The sequence below is a fragment of the Rutidosis leptorrhynchoides genome, chromosome 6 (assembly GCF_046630445.1).
Source record: "Rutidosis leptorrhynchoides isolate AG116_Rl617_1_P2 chromosome 6, CSIRO_AGI_Rlap_v1, whole genome shotgun sequence".
Classification (NCBI taxonomy): Eukaryota; Viridiplantae; Streptophyta; class Magnoliopsida; order Asterales; family Asteraceae; genus Rutidosis; species Rutidosis leptorrhynchoides.
In genome coordinates, this window is record NC_092338.1 from 377,750,287 (window position 1) to 377,766,297 (window position 16,011).

The following is a 16,011-nucleotide window of genomic DNA, read 5'->3' on the forward strand; positions in this document are numbered from 1 at the left end:
AATATTGTTATTATTAATTATTGTTATTAGTACTAAATATTATAATAATTATTATTATCAGTGTTATCGTTATTAGTAGTATTATAACTATTATTACTATTATTATTATTATACAAGTATTAAGTATCATTTATTATTAATATTATGATTAGGGTTATATTTCGATTAGGGTTACAATTATTATTATTATTATTATTATTATTATTATTATTATTATTATTATTATTATTATTATTATTATTATTATTATTATTATTATCAAAATTAATATTTTCATTAACATTATTAGTAAACTTTTCATTTTATTAAGAACTACTGTTATTATCATAAGATTTATCATTAAAACTATCATTAATATTATTATTAATAAAATCATTAATATTATCATCATTATTATTAACACTAGTATTATCATTATTATTATTTTAATCACTACTAATATTGTTTTGGTATTATTATAATTACTGTTTTAACAAACATATGAAAAGTATATATATATGTATAATATTTAATACATATAACATAATAAAACTAACATTTTATTTTATAAAATGAAAATATAAAACATATATACATATATATATATTCAATATAAAAATAATATAACTAATAAAGTTATAAATATATACATAAATTTATTAATAAATATACAAATGATATAGGTTCGTGAATACGAGGCCAACCCTGCATTGTTCAAAATAGTCATATGTATTTTTACTACAAAATACATTTGGTGAGTTCATTTGCTCCCTTTTACTCTTTACATTTTTGAGACTGAGAATACATGCGCTACTTTTACAACTGCTTTATTAAATGCTTTTGAAATACATTTTGAACTGCGAATACATGAAATGCTTTTATAAATGTTTGACGAGATAGACACAAGCAAAACATTCCTCAAATGAATTATGTTGACGTGATAATTGACACCATTGAATTATGTGGACGTGATAATTGCCACAATTGATATGAATATTTTTCTCCTGATTATTATTGCTTGGTAACCTAAGAATTAGAGAACATCACTAATTTTGAGAATTAGTGCACGCCTAATTGACGCGAATCATAAAGGTAGCTACTGGGTTTAACACCCCCACCCAGAATGTTCACTAGACGGAAGGGCTAGTGGGCATGGTGTTTAGTACTTCGAAGTTTATATGATTATTATACAGACGAGATGTTCTGTTTTGGGGATATTATTATGTGCATTATATGTTAAGGTCGGTTACCAAGCCAAGCTATGAAAGCAATGAAAAGTGAATGTTATGTATCGAGAGAATGATTTTATACACAGGTTATGTGTATGTTATTTTTGTGCACGAGATATGTGTACGGTTACTAAGATTTATGAAAGATGATTTCGTACACGAGAAAGGTGTACTGTATTTAAAAGATATCGCATGTACATTACAGGTGGGTATAAGATTCAGGCCCATTTGTACCATGCAGCATTTAAATCTTGTGGTCTATCAAAATGATGAATTTTATTGTTTTATGATAAACCTATGAACTCACCAACCTTTTGGTTGACACTTGAAAGCATGTTTATTCTCAGGTATGAAAGAAATCTTCCGCTGTGCATTAGCTCATATTAGAGACATTACTTGGAGTCATTCATGAAATATTTCAAAAGACGTTGCATTCGAGTCGTCGAGTTCATCAAGATTATTATTAAGTCAATTATAGATGGATATATTATGAAAGGGTATGCATGCCGTCAACTTTCGATGTAAATGAAAGTTTGTCTTTTAAAAACGAATGCAATGTTTGTAAAATGTATCATATAGAGGTCAAGTACCTCGCAATGAAATCAACTATTGTGAATCGTTTATAATGTATATGAACGGGTCCTTTCAATATGTATACAGATGCTTACAAATAATCAGATTAACATCTAATAATCGAGAAATAAAGGAGAATATATTATAGATTTTTGACACGTATAATACAACGCGAAAAGGAGTTCGAATCTAAGTTCTTTATCGAATTCGAAAAGATAGGTAAGATAACGGGAGAAGCAAGAATATTATAAAAGAAACAATCAAATTAAAACTAATAATGCTGCGACACTAAATGTATGTTGGAGCATACATGATTTGAAAAGGTGTAAGAAAAGTTATATAAATCCACAATTATCTATTAACACGTAGTGTGTGAAATGAGCAAAAAAAATATTATAAAGGTTAATAGTAAAAAATAGAAAAATTATATCACGAATTATAAAAAATTTATTTACCTCGTATCATAATGAGAGATGATATTTCCAACCTGACTTTTACTTATTTCACTATCATTTCATGTTTTTTTCTTAAAATATCTCTTATTAAATTATATTAAAATGTTTTAAAAAGTTTGTGCAATTGTATCATTAAAAACAGTTTAGACATTTTAGGTGGAAGAAGTAAAAGTGATGGCGGAAATATCAATCAACAATCATATATATATATATATATATATATATATATATATATATATATATATATATATATATATATATATATATATATATATATATATATATATATATATATATAGTGAAAGGATCCTGGAAGAACTCTGCATAGCAGAGAACCCGGCGAACCATCACTTGTGATTTTACCAGACATCACAAACAATGAAATTGAAAGTTAAAATCGATTGAAACAAGATTCTAAGGTAGCGATTGTCAACTTCCTTGAAAGATTATACTCCAAATCATCAACAATTTCCTCAATTTCATGATAAACAGTGAACGGATGATGAACGATGAACATGAATTCGTAACATCAATCAAAGGCGTTTTAGATGACGATTCCAACATGAAAGTTGCTTAAATTTTTGCATCTAATGCTCACCAATCGTCAATTTAAGCTGAAACATCATATAGATTATGAATTTGAGCTATGAAAAATTGTTGACTTTTTTTCTCAAATCTTTGACTCACGAATTCGAGCTCCAATCTAGGAGTTAGAATCTGAAACTTTGCACCTAGATTCACGAAATGAAACATAATAAATCTGCGTTTTTAATTTTTGCTATAGGTTTGATTTTGAGAGATTCAATTTTTTACGAAGAACAGAGTGTGCCTGCACCCAAAACAAGCTCAATCTGCATGTAGATAGACTCAACCTGCACGCAGATTGACTCAATCTGCACGCAGATTGACTCCATCTGCACCCAGCTTGACTCGAGCTGCACACAGATTGACTCAATCTGCACGCAGATTGACTCGAGTTGCACGCAGATTGAAGGTCGAGCTGCACATAGATGAAGGTCGAGCTGTTGGTTCTCTCGGTTCTCTACCACCTCTGGTTCTCTCTGGATCCTCACCTTATATATATATATATATATATATATATATATATATATATATATATATATATATATATATATATATATATATATATATATATATATATATATATATATATGTATGTATGTATGTATGTATGTATAATCAAGAGGGAAGCACTTTTTTGCGGGGAAGTGGTGGGAACTAATTTTTTTTTGTTTTTTCGAATTTTTTTCAGGTATCAAGATCACATGAAAATATGAACATTTAAAAAAGACACTTTGTGATGAATGTTATTAATTTGGTGGAAAAACGCTCGAAGAAGAAATTGAAAACATGCATTTTGCTGAGTTTTTTTTTTAGGGTTTAAAAATTAAGGTTTAGTAATTAGGGTTTAGAAATCAGGGTTCAAAAATTAGGGTTTAGCTATTAGGGTTTAGAAATTAGGGTTTAGGGTTTAGAAATTAGAGTTTAGGGTTTAAAAATTTGGGTTTCGATTGAATTTTTAACACGAACGTTCCAAAAATGAACGAAAAAATATTTTCTTAAAAAAACTTCATATAAGATGAAAGAAAACAACGTTCCAAAAATATTATTAGGGATAACATTACTCATGATGAATGTTATCAATTATTTCTTCGATCGTTTTTCCGCCTAAATAATAACATTCATCACAAAGTGTCTTTTTTAAATGTTCATACCTAAGCCCTAAACCCTAAACTCTAAATCGGACTGAATATTGAAAAAAACTTCATATAAGATGAAAGAAAACAACGTTCCAAAAATATTATTAGGAATAACATTACTCATGATGAATGTTATCAATTATTTCTTCGATCATTTTTCCGCCTAAATAATAACACAAAATGTCTTTTTTTAAATGTTGATATTTTCACATAAACTTGATGTTTGAAAAAAAAATCAAAAAAAAACGAAAAAATGTACTTTCCTCCCAAAAAAAGTGCTTCCCTCTTAATTTATATATATATATATATATATATATATATATATATATATATATATATATATATATGTGTGTGTGTGTGTGTGTGTGTGTGTGTGTGTGTGTGTGTGTGTGTGTATATATATATATATATATATGTGTGTGTGTGTGTGTGTGTGTGTGTGTGTGTGTGTGTGTACAATCTAGTGTATAACTCGTGGGGTGTTTAAATATTTTACGTAGAATATGCTTTAAAAAATTGTATATAACACTACTAAATTTAACTATATGACGCCAAATATTTTTTGAATTTATAGTTTTTCCTCTAAATTATATTAGACACCACCAAATATAACTATTCGGACCACATATATTTATTTGAATTTGTAGTTTTTTTTTTTTAATGTAAACAACTAGTAAAATAACATTCAAATACAATTAGTATTTGAAGAAAGATCCGGAAACCCATTGAGTTCTGATTCTGAAATCGCAACTATATATATATATATATATATATATATATATATATATATATATATATATATATATATATATATATAGGGAGAGGATCCAGCAAGAACTTTTTTGGTGTGAGAACTCTAGGAACTCCAAAAACACTCAAAATACACTGAAATTCGAGCAAAAAAGGTGCACGGGCGAGCAAAAAAAAGAAATTTGAGCAAAAATCAAAAACACGGACGAACAAAAAATTCATAGTCGAGCAAAAAAAATTCAGTCAAGCAAAAAAAAAAAAAAAAATTTTTGTTCGAATTTCAAAATGTAGAACACATTTTTGTTCGAATATCAGCATTTTTGTTCGACTACCCGTGTGTTCTACATTTTTTTGTTCGACTACCAAAATGTATAACACAAATTTGTTCGCCCGCCTTTTTTTTTTTTGGAATATCACTTTTTTTGTTCGAATATCACTTTTTTTGTTCGCCCTTGTCCCATTTTTTGCTCGAATTCCTTTTTTTTTTTGTTCGCTCGTGTCCCATTTTTGCTCGAATTTCCCTTTTTTTGCTCGAATTTCAGTGAATATTTGAGTTCTCCGGGTCCTCACACAAAAAAAGTTCTTATTTGATCTCTCTCTCGCTCTCTCTCTCTCTCTCTCTCTCTCTCTCTCTCTATATATATATATATATATATATATATATATATATATTGTTTTTCTAGATAATGTCTTTTGAAGCAAGATCTTGTATGAAGATAGGACATCAAAATCAAAAGTTAGAAAGCATGAAAAGACCACAAATCTTCCGATAACTTTCTTGTTTCATGCAACGTTTGAATTGAATATTCTTCCACTTTTGAGATGATTGGGCCTGAAATTTCATATCAAACAGGGCAAAATAAAATTTGATTTCAAAATGAATTTTATTCCATTTAATTTTAGTATCATATGCTAAGAATATTATTTTTCTTTGAATTTAAGCTTTCCAGCTATTATCAGCAAGTGTTATACTTCTGTACAGTAAATAATAATGTGCGTATATAAGTCTTATCAATTTTGCTAACTTATAGTACTAAATTTTATTATGGCATTTATCGGAATGTACAAATATTTATACATCATAATAAAAATCCTAAGGACTGTCGTTTGCAAACTTCAAGTTTTATAATTGCGTCAAATAGCCCTATCTTTTTATCTTTTAATAACTGTAAGTATATAAGTAATACACAAGTATCTATGTGTTAGTCTATGTATTAAATTAAAATTAAAAAGAAATGAAACAGACTAAATACATTGATTCTCATTCTCCATTTAACACTTCTCTTAAAAGTTTGATCCTTTTAATATGGCTACAAAACCAAAGATACTTATAATTTCACTCAAGTTCCATTCCACTTAAAATTACAGCTATTAAGAAACTAAAAAAGTAAGATTTACAAGGAAATTATTCGGAACGTTGGTGATAAAAAGTTTATATAATGCTTAACAATAAGCAATACAAAATACTCATTAATCACCGTTTTTAGCTACACGCCCTCACATATTGTAAGAAAATTCTGACCTATGATTACAAATTTGACCATGGAAATAGCACCCAACAGCCCAATTTGTACGCTTAGAATAGGTTCAATAATATAACTGATATGCTATGCAAGTTTCTCAAATTCATTATGATTATTATGCATTTATGCCTAAACGATTACCTGAACTGGGCTTGTAATATAAAGTCCAACAAACAGAAATATATTTAGTCCAAGCTATGAACTTTACGTTAAAGTTTTAAACCATCACCTTTCAAATCCAATTTCCTTTCTCATCACTCTAATAATGCAATAATAATTAGACGATCAACACACTGTCACTGTTCTACCGTATTTCGGCCTATGTTCACTCTTGAGGTCATCTAGTAGGCAAAACCTTAATAAAATCCTAACAGGTAAGCATCAACGATGGCTACGTTTACATATATGATTATGATTATATAATACTCCTCATGATCTAAAACCCTCTAAAAGTATATAATGTAAGGGCAGTAAAAACTCAAATGAAAATCATGGTTAATTGTTAACCTTACAGACCACTATTTGGTGCGTAACCCATACCACAAATACTACAATAATTTATCAAGATTAATTAAATATTAAGTGAACAGGCCTACTGACTATGTTACAAAAGATTGATGGCATATGGCATATAAGCATCATTTATGAAGATCCTGATTTATTCTTCCACATCCAATCTTGAGCTCCCTGCATACCCTGTAATTGAGAAATATTTAATTTTACATTTTATCGAATATAAGAAATGTCAAAGATCAACTTTTCTGAAGAATAAAAAAAAAACCTGCTGAAAAGACGCAGGGTCGTTCATGGGTCCACTTCCACCAGCCACCGGCAATTGTCCATAGCCATAGCCCTGTAATATAGATACAGCCGACAACAATAAGATCAAGCAAGCAAAGTTGATATACAAAAGTTGCAGACAATAATAATAAAATAGAAAACTGAAGGTATAATTATGTGACATCAGCAAGTTTTACCGACCAACTTCAAACATAGCAAATATCGGATATCAATACCTGCATATTTTGATGACCATAAATCCCCATAGCTTGATACTGGAGAAACAACAAACAAATGTTGCGGTATATTAAAAAAAACAGCAATAAAAAATAAAAATAAAAAACTCAAACAAAGAGTATGTTGGTCCAGAGATAAATTTACAAAGGACCCATGTGTGCTACTCAAATTTAGGAATCACATTATTTCACTTTTCGAATGTAAAATGTTTATTGTACCCTCACTAATTTCAAGAATAACTTCTGCAGATAAGTGTATTAAGGGTAAATGAGTAAATATAGAAGGTTTGGTAATTGATTATTTCAAGTGTGCATTCTTTTTGGGACAAACTTTTTGTGACACATTAAAAAATAATGTAAACATTCAGGGGCGAACGTAGATTAAAGAATGTGGGCTCCACTAGTTTAATTTCTTTTTTTTTTTAATCAAAATACTACACAAATTGTATAGGGCACTACTAAATTCTAAGATAGAACCACATATTAAAATTACTAGTTTTATGTTAAGAAAAATGGCATAGTACCACTCAATTTGTATACATTTCTTATGGGACGAGAGAATATAAATTTACCGGTGATGGCTGAGTGGCATGTTGCAACTGTTGAGGGTGCCGCCCCTGTCCTTGCATCTGTGGTTGAAGATGACTTTGAAACTGAAGTTGGGGAATCTGAGTCTGCTGATTCGGTAGACTTTGACTGTTTGGTTGACCATGGGGCTGTTGTATTGAAGCAGCCGCCTGTGGTGGTTGCTTTTGTTGCGGTTGTTCTTGAGTCGTCTTCTGTTGTAATTCAAACGTAGCCAACTCCTCTGGTTTCTCCCACTGTATTCATTAACAAATAGTTAAAAATCAACTACAAAAAATAAAGAGAAAACAAGAATATGTAGAAAGTAATGGAATTCAAAATTTACTTTGCTTTCACCAGTGGTGCTGTTGTAATAGTACTTATATCCATCAGGAGAGGTATGCTCCGTCCAATTACATTTCGAAGGACCGCCAGCTGGCGGTATAACTGGAGTAACCGAAGCGGCAGGAAGTGAATCTGTGACGGGCTTTACAGTTGGACCACCAGAAAGTGTTGATGTTTGTGGAACACTACCTGCCCATGAAGACTGCTGAAATGAAAGAAAAAATGGAAACAATATCAGCATAACGTTTCACTGACAAGCAAGGTTGAAAAATCAGATTGGCCTGTTCTCAAAAAGGAGCAACAGTGGACAAGAGAACAATGTAACTTAATTGATTTAGTTTTAATACCTGGACTCTAGCACCTTGAAGATTCTGCTGAGGTGTCAAATTGGGATTGGAAGGTTGCATAAGCTGCATTTGCTGGTGGAGCTGGGAGAACGTCTGCTGTGTTGATTGATAGCTTGCCTGTAGATTTTCTTTTTGCTGAGACAACATCTGAGCCGTTGGAGATGCAGATTGATGCACATGCGGAAGCATTTGTTGCTGACCAGGGACCTGATATTGATTCATCATAGCAGGGTGAGGTAGATTATTAGAAAGAGATGGTGTTGATGAGACACCGGATTGGGCCTGGGCTTCGGGTTGGGCTTGTGTCGGCTGGAGTGGTAACATCCCATTGTAAAGCATGGGCTGCAACGGGAACCCTTGACTGAAGGAAGGTTGACTAGCAGAGTTGGGTAGTTGTAGCTGACCAGGGCCAGGAGGTCTAACAATACCAGACGGTGCGGGTTGAGTGTACGTATGTGGCTGCATAGATGAAGGGAAGCGCTGTGGTGAATGGTTTGGCTTCTTTAAAGGTGGTGAGTTCAGGCCACCGGGTGGGTTAAAGCTCTGAAAAGAATATGGCATCATTAACTACTTAAATAACATGAATATTAGATTGTTTAAACATGTCTACTTAAGTATGATGTCTGAATAAAAGATCAACTTACTGGAGTGGAAGATGGTTTCCCATCCCCAGATCTAGGAGCCACTTGACTGCCAAAACCATGCATGCCAACATCAGATGATGGTGCCATACCATGCTGAGTTGGAGGATGCCATGCATTTGTAGAAATGGGAGGATGCATTGCGTCACCAAGATTTGGTGGTCTGAAAAACAGTTGTTAACATGGAGAACATTAAAAAGCTCACAAGATCATTGTATTTGTATACGCGCATATATATCGTATTGTAGGGGTAGATTCAATGGGGATCATTAAAAAAAAAAAAAAAAAAAAAAAAAACTTAAGAACAGGAAAAACACTAGAGGCGTATTAATACACAACTGATTCTTTTCAATCTAGGCCGTTTATTTTTTGATAGAAAGGCTAGGATATGGTTTGAGGTACTCAAGGTTTTTAGTGTTGTCAAATTAACCACTTACAGCCACGCGCGAGAAAGAAAGAGAGAATACCTAATGCTGGGGGACTGTAGCCGAGGATTATGCCCGGGACCACCAAATGCAGGAGCTCCCCTGACACCAAGAAAATAAAGATAAGAAATGATAAAAGTAATTGATGTGCATTATCTATCTATCTATTATCTATCTATTATATCTATTATTATATAGTTATAGTTATATAAATAATAAAAGGATTGTAATGAACCTAGTTTCTCCTGGCCTGGGTCTCTTAGGGTCAGCAAATCGAACAATTAATGGCTGTTCACAACCCTATAACAAAAATAAATAAACAAACATCAACAATGATTGCATTAGAATACATGACGGTAACATAGATAAAGAAGTTGCTTACTCTCATTGTGTATATTCCATTAAGAGCATTTATAGCAGCCATTGCATCGTCTCTATTTGCAAATTTAACAAATCCACATCCTTCAAATTAAAGGCATTATATTAAAAAGTTACAAAAGCAAATCAGTTGCAGCTTATGAGAAAATAAACTAAATATTGAAGACATTAGATACAAACCACGGCTTTGCTTCATTTCATCCCGCATAAGATAGACATCTTCAATTCGACCATAAGGCATGAAAATCTGAAAAACAAGATATTTTCATCATTCATCATCATCATAAAGATATAGATATAAAGGAACATGAAATAACAAAAGCTCAAAAGGAAATATGTAATGATAATTTATGACCTACTTCTTCAACATCTTTTTCAATTGCATGTTTATGTATCGATCCAACAAACAACTTGAATTCCACTGCACCTAACACGAAAGAAACCAACATCAGGATTTATATACTCTGTATATATTTAATCAAAAGACAATAAACAGAGTAATCTTTTTTGGTCATAGGACAAACAAAGATGTCAAACCACATCAAGCAGATGAGAGAAAAGCAACAAACTCAACATTCCACTTCTTATAAATATGGATAGAGTAAGTTACCTAAACGTTCACGCTCCCCATCGGCATAACGGACCTGGATGGGACCCATTCCCTGTAAGAAGTAAGCTTGTTCGCATCATGCACATCAACAAATGTCACCAAGTTCTAATGTAGTATGTATTTGAGTAAATAAAAACAGAAACCACTAACCCCTGGTAAAGTGTACTGATTATGTAAGGCACGTATTGCCCTATCAGCTTCTGCTGCTGTGGCATATTTAATAAAACAACATCCTGCAGAAGCGAACACCGTATTTCCTGATATATTGAGAACACAATTGATGACCACAAGCTAATATGTTTTAAAATCATTAATAAAGCGACAGATATTCAAAATATGTCACCGTTAAAATCAAGATTTATCAGCGACTTTCTAAAAAAGATTCACACAAATGATCATTCAATGAAAAAGAACTACTTAAAATAAGTAAACATAAATATAATTAACTGTTAGGTACAATAAACAATAGATTAATCGAATATAAATTCAATAATCAAATTATCTACGTGAGGACATCCATCAATGTAATATGTAGATACTTACAAATAACATTCACCACCAAACAAATATAGACAGTCTAACTGAAAACCACAACTACATTCTCACAATAGTATTGCTACTCTATGAAAACAAAAGTAAGCAAACGAATGTCGGCTCATTTGGTTCGGATATCCATTCACTCACGACCACAACATATCATTAAAGAACATATCATTAAAGAAAACCGAACATATATCAATAAATTAGAGAACTTGTGAAAACACACGTGCGCGCGCAAATACATAATATAGATTTGCACCTAAACTGGCTCAACTTCACTCACTAAAAACATCCACCAACACAAACAAAATCATTGACACCGATAGAATTACCTAAGTCTTGCTGATAATTAAGACACAAATGATTTACAAAATCAGTCTCCCAACCAAAGCTCATTCGACAATCAATATAAAGTATTAAGATTTGTAGCGTTCAACCACATCACACACATCACTAATAATGTATGCCTTACTGATAATTAGCACTCAAATGATTCTGCGTTCGGCTACAATGCACGTGTTCACTAATCAATCACAATTACTGACTAGCAACACCAGAATAAAGTAGTAAATGATGCAAGTACAATGCTGCTTTCTGTACCGACCTGATGCAAGTTGCTAAAGAGCAAACAAGCATTCACTTACCACATTCAAATGAGATATCAAAGATCAAAATATATGCTGACAACATCTACATCTAGAGGTGCTCGTGAGACGTAACATCCCACAACAGTCGGATAATATCACAATGCCACAACGTGGATTCATAAACACAAATTTATGGAAAGCAATTGGCTAAAATGACTAAAGCATATATAATAAATTCAACCACAAATAATCAGAGCATAAAGACATAATAATGGCGTCCTCAAACCAGCTAAGAACCAAGATTGAACACATTAGATCATCAAGTATACAGATCAGATGTATGCAGCAATTATATTCTCCAACAACTAAAATAAGAACATAGACAAATCAATCAAAGGGATGTGTTCCAATGAAACTGCAACACTAAATGGTCACTTTCACAGATATATTAGAACAGAATAGTGACAGAGACATCATAAAATTACGCTGTGAACAACAGATCTAACATCTAATATAGCAAATACAGAGGAAAGACAACAAAAGCTTTTAAGAAAGGACTAATCTGCTGCTAAAGAAAACAACGTTACACACCATAATAAAGATCACAACCACCTTTTCAATGTTATAGATGCACCCAATACCATACGTAACAGTAATCAACTCATGCATTCGAAGAATAAGAAAGCAACAACAACCACAGCAAGCACATTATAAAGAATCTAAACATAACTCAATAAATGTAACCTCATTATTGAGCCCAAAGAGACTACTATTATTAAACTCATTCATACTGTACCGACATGGACTGTATGTTCTTGGATATATCAAAAGAAGGATAATACACTATAGCATCTATATTATTCCAACCACAAACTAGATAAAGTGGCAACTCATACCATCAAAGTTCCATTATAGTAACTAATTCATACTAACAAGCTTTTATATATCAGATTTTTAGGGTCTAAGCGCAAAAGAAACAATGAAATCTTCAAAGTTACAATGTTGCCACAACCCACACACTAAGAATAGCCTAGTTAACAGTATTGTAATTTGATATACAGTTTTAATACCTTTTACAAGTCTCAACACTAATATCCTATAATTTTTAAGTAACAAAATTCAACAAGAAAAACTTGCAGTGTTATAATATCATAGATGCTGCCCCCATATCAACATCTATCCACATCTTCCATGAACGAATAGCTATTATTACCGACATTTAATGACCTAGCTTATCTTCTTCTTCTTATACAGATAGGATCATGCAATCCATTAGAAGAGGCCGGAAAATTGCAAGAGCAACTAACTGGGAAGAAACACAAATTTTACATTTGCTTCCCTCGGCCTCTCAAAGGACCTGAAAAGAGATATTGGCACACATCAAATTTTCAAAATAATCTGTGTACTTGCACGTACCTTGTTGCTGCCCTGATCTCTTGTCTTGGATCAACGCAACCTCAAGGACATTACCATGTTCTTCAAACGGAGGCCGAATCTGTGAACATACACAAAAGTATCACTGTATCAGTATGATTGAAAACTTAACACGTTTCGACATATAAAACTTACATCGTCTTTCGTGGCTGTCTTCGGAACAGAACCAACAAAAAGCTTCGCGAAACTGCCTCCATCAGATTGCTTTTTATCAAAATTTCCTCCATCAACGGGTCTTATATCGTAACTAGGGTTATTATTATCTATATCAAAGTTCCTTTTCTCAAAACCGGCACCACCAAACCGCTCTGTATACATATATATACATATACAATAACATATAAGAAACTAATAATTTTTCAAGAAAGAATAATGCAAAGCACAAATACAAAACATTACAGAGTACTTATTAATTTAGAATTCAATGTTACCTGGAGGAGACACTCCTCTTTGAGCTCCGGAAAAGGGGAATTGACGTTTTTGCCCTGCCATAGGCACCTCATAATCAGGATTAAACCTTTTTTGACCTGAAAGTGGTACCTCAAACTCTGAAGGAGTATTATTATAATTCCTGGCACCACGATAACCTACCGGCCGGAAACCACCGTCGCCGTCCATCGACCGGAAACCTCCTCCACCACCCCCGTCGCCGCTATTAAGAGAATAACGAGGTGCACTGCCGTCGAAAGGACGTCGATTTCCAGAGAAACCTTCACGGTGACGATTAATCGGAATATCATCGGAAGATCGTGACGGTGGTGGACCACCGGCTCCGCCACCGCCTCCTCTAGGGTGTCTGTATTGATGAGAATCGTTAGGATTGTTGCCGTATCGATCTCCTCTATGTCTGTCCATAATTGAATTGGAAATACTTTGATAGAAACCCTAACCCTAAAAATTTGGGATTTTTTACAATGTATTAAATACGAGAGTAATTTTAATTCAAGTGATTAGTGATTTGCAAATTTTTTGGAGAATATAACCCTACAAAGTATACAAAGACTTGAGCTGCGGCGACCATGACTATATTGGGTTTAATATTCGTATATATATCCTTTTAGTTTTGCTTTGTTTTTAATCTAACCCCCTATACTCAAATACTCATGATCTTTCACACCCTCATTTATGTAAGAAAATTATATAATAATCCGATACTTTTTTTCCTCCAAAAACGAACAAACTTTAATAACCAACTAGTCCAGATCCGGACCGTGCGATGCGGCGGGGGCTTTCGGCCTGTGTATTCATATTTAACGTAGCGTTGCATATTTACAGAGGGGAAAATGGCTCATGTCTTAAGCGTCGTTTTAGATGTCGTTGTTCTAAGCGTTTTTTAAAAAGTGTCTGTTTCAAACGTAGTTAGTTTCGTTTTGTTCATAAAAAAATTTCGAGTGTAATGGTGTTGTCGGAAAAATTTAACTTGCGGCGAACAGAAAGATACGGGTTGTCGTTGTGTTAAGCGTTTTTTAAAAAGTGTCCGTTTTGCGTATAGTTAGTCTCGTTGGATTCGTGAGACTTTTTCGAGTTGAACGGTGGTCTCGGAAAAATTTAACTCGCACCGAGCGAGAAGATAGGGCCCGTTATAAATTCGGGGGAATTAGTTTCTTTTATTTTAATAAAATTATATGTTTACACTTTCTACCCCTGAAAAAGTGTAAATTGAGCCAAATTTTTGGGACCGATTGTAGTGTGAACGCAAACAAAAAACTACAATCCAAATGAATTGAAACTACACAGATAGACATGAGTTTTAGTATATAAGGGGTAATGTTCATTAGGAAAAATGAGACATCCTAAAAACTTACAAACCGAAAAGCTGAGCAAAACTCTACTAGACCAAAACAAGCTTGCTAAACTAACAAAATACAAAAAGATTACGAGACTTAAAGAACTCGACCACACTACGAAAAAAATGATAACATATTTAATCGATCATTGGAAAATAAAGAATCATCTAAATTCTAATAACGTTCAAGCATCTTTGATGAAATCACCAAACACTTTCACATCCTCTTCATGAGAAATCTTTTTATTTTATTTCCTTTCTCGACCTTTTAACAATCGTTGGTGCGGTAGGCGGCATGCTAGAATTATTAACGACCCCCTTTTGAACACCTTCCATATTGTCCATTATATCGATGAAAGCCGTCAAAGGATCGGAACTAGCCACTTTTTACCAATAGCTTTTTCGAACTTGGACGCGACCGAATGAAAACCACAAGCTTCCTTGACCAAACCCTTCTTCGATCCAGCAACTACACTATGGCTCCGCCCAGTGGAGGATGAGCCCAGATGCTCAACTTTTGCCCCACAAAAAATGCCAGAACCCTCAACATCAGAAGCGACTGTGTCATTGGCAACATCTCTCGACACAAAATCAGGAGTCGACTCAACTAAATCATCATCAAGCTCGTCAACATAATCTAACCACGGAAGCATACTCACGATATATGAAACCATGTCCCAGTTAACAATTTCCGGAATCGAAACAACAACATCCGAAGTGAAAATGCGAATGCTACAGACAAACAATTCATTAGACACCGGTTGATTCGAACCCGAGAGAAATCACTCCCCTCATCTACAGTAACAAAAGATTTACGAGCAAAACAACAAAACGGAGTGTATTAGTTCTGACAGAAGTTCCACGATTGGATGCAGTTCTTAACACACGGATTACCAAAATAAGAAAATTCTGAATCAGCATCGTTGAAGGTAGCACCATTAGAACCTGCCATAACAATCTTAACCTTTTCTGAAATGGAATCCAGATTAACATGATAACTCAAATCAGCATGAGCATTAGAAACATTCGCATCCTCAACAATAATACGAGAAGCACCCCTCTAAGGTAAATTAATTCCATCGCAAACGGCGTGATTAGAATAAATCAA

General features: G+C 33.0%; 1 protein-coding gene across 3 annotated transcripts; it reads right to left on the minus strand.

Annotated features, from left to right (window-relative positions):
- Nucleotides 1–6,624: 6,624 nt before the first annotated feature.
- LOC139856184 (flowering time control protein FCA) lies at nucleotides 6,625–14,095 on the minus strand. Of its 3 annotated transcripts, none has more exons than XM_071845436.1 (17): nucleotides 13,549–14,095; nucleotides 13,253–13,425; nucleotides 13,100–13,178; nucleotides 10,707–10,813; nucleotides 10,557–10,608; nucleotides 10,306–10,367; nucleotides 10,127–10,193; nucleotides 9,951–10,030; nucleotides 9,804–9,868; nucleotides 9,611–9,670; nucleotides 9,147–9,306; nucleotides 8,503–9,045; nucleotides 8,157–8,360; nucleotides 7,819–8,067; nucleotides 7,247–7,285; nucleotides 7,012–7,083; nucleotides 6,625–6,926 (listed from the first exon to the last, which is right to left on the minus strand). In XM_071845436.1, exons 1-17 carry the CDS (start codon nucleotides 13,970–13,972, stop codon nucleotides 6,873–6,875), a joined length of 2,490 nt encoding a protein of 829 aa, XP_071701537.1. In that variant the 5' UTR covers nucleotides 13,973–14,095; the 3' UTR covers nucleotides 6,625–6,872. The 3 variants fall into 3 exon arrangements, with proteins under 3 accessions (XP_071701537.1, XP_071701536.1, XP_071701535.1); XM_071845435.1 differs by having other exon boundaries at nucleotides 8,157–8,357; nucleotides 10,306–10,373; XM_071845434.1 differs by having other exon boundaries at nucleotides 10,306–10,373.
- Between the last annotated feature and the right edge of the window lie 1,916 nt (nucleotides 14,096–16,011).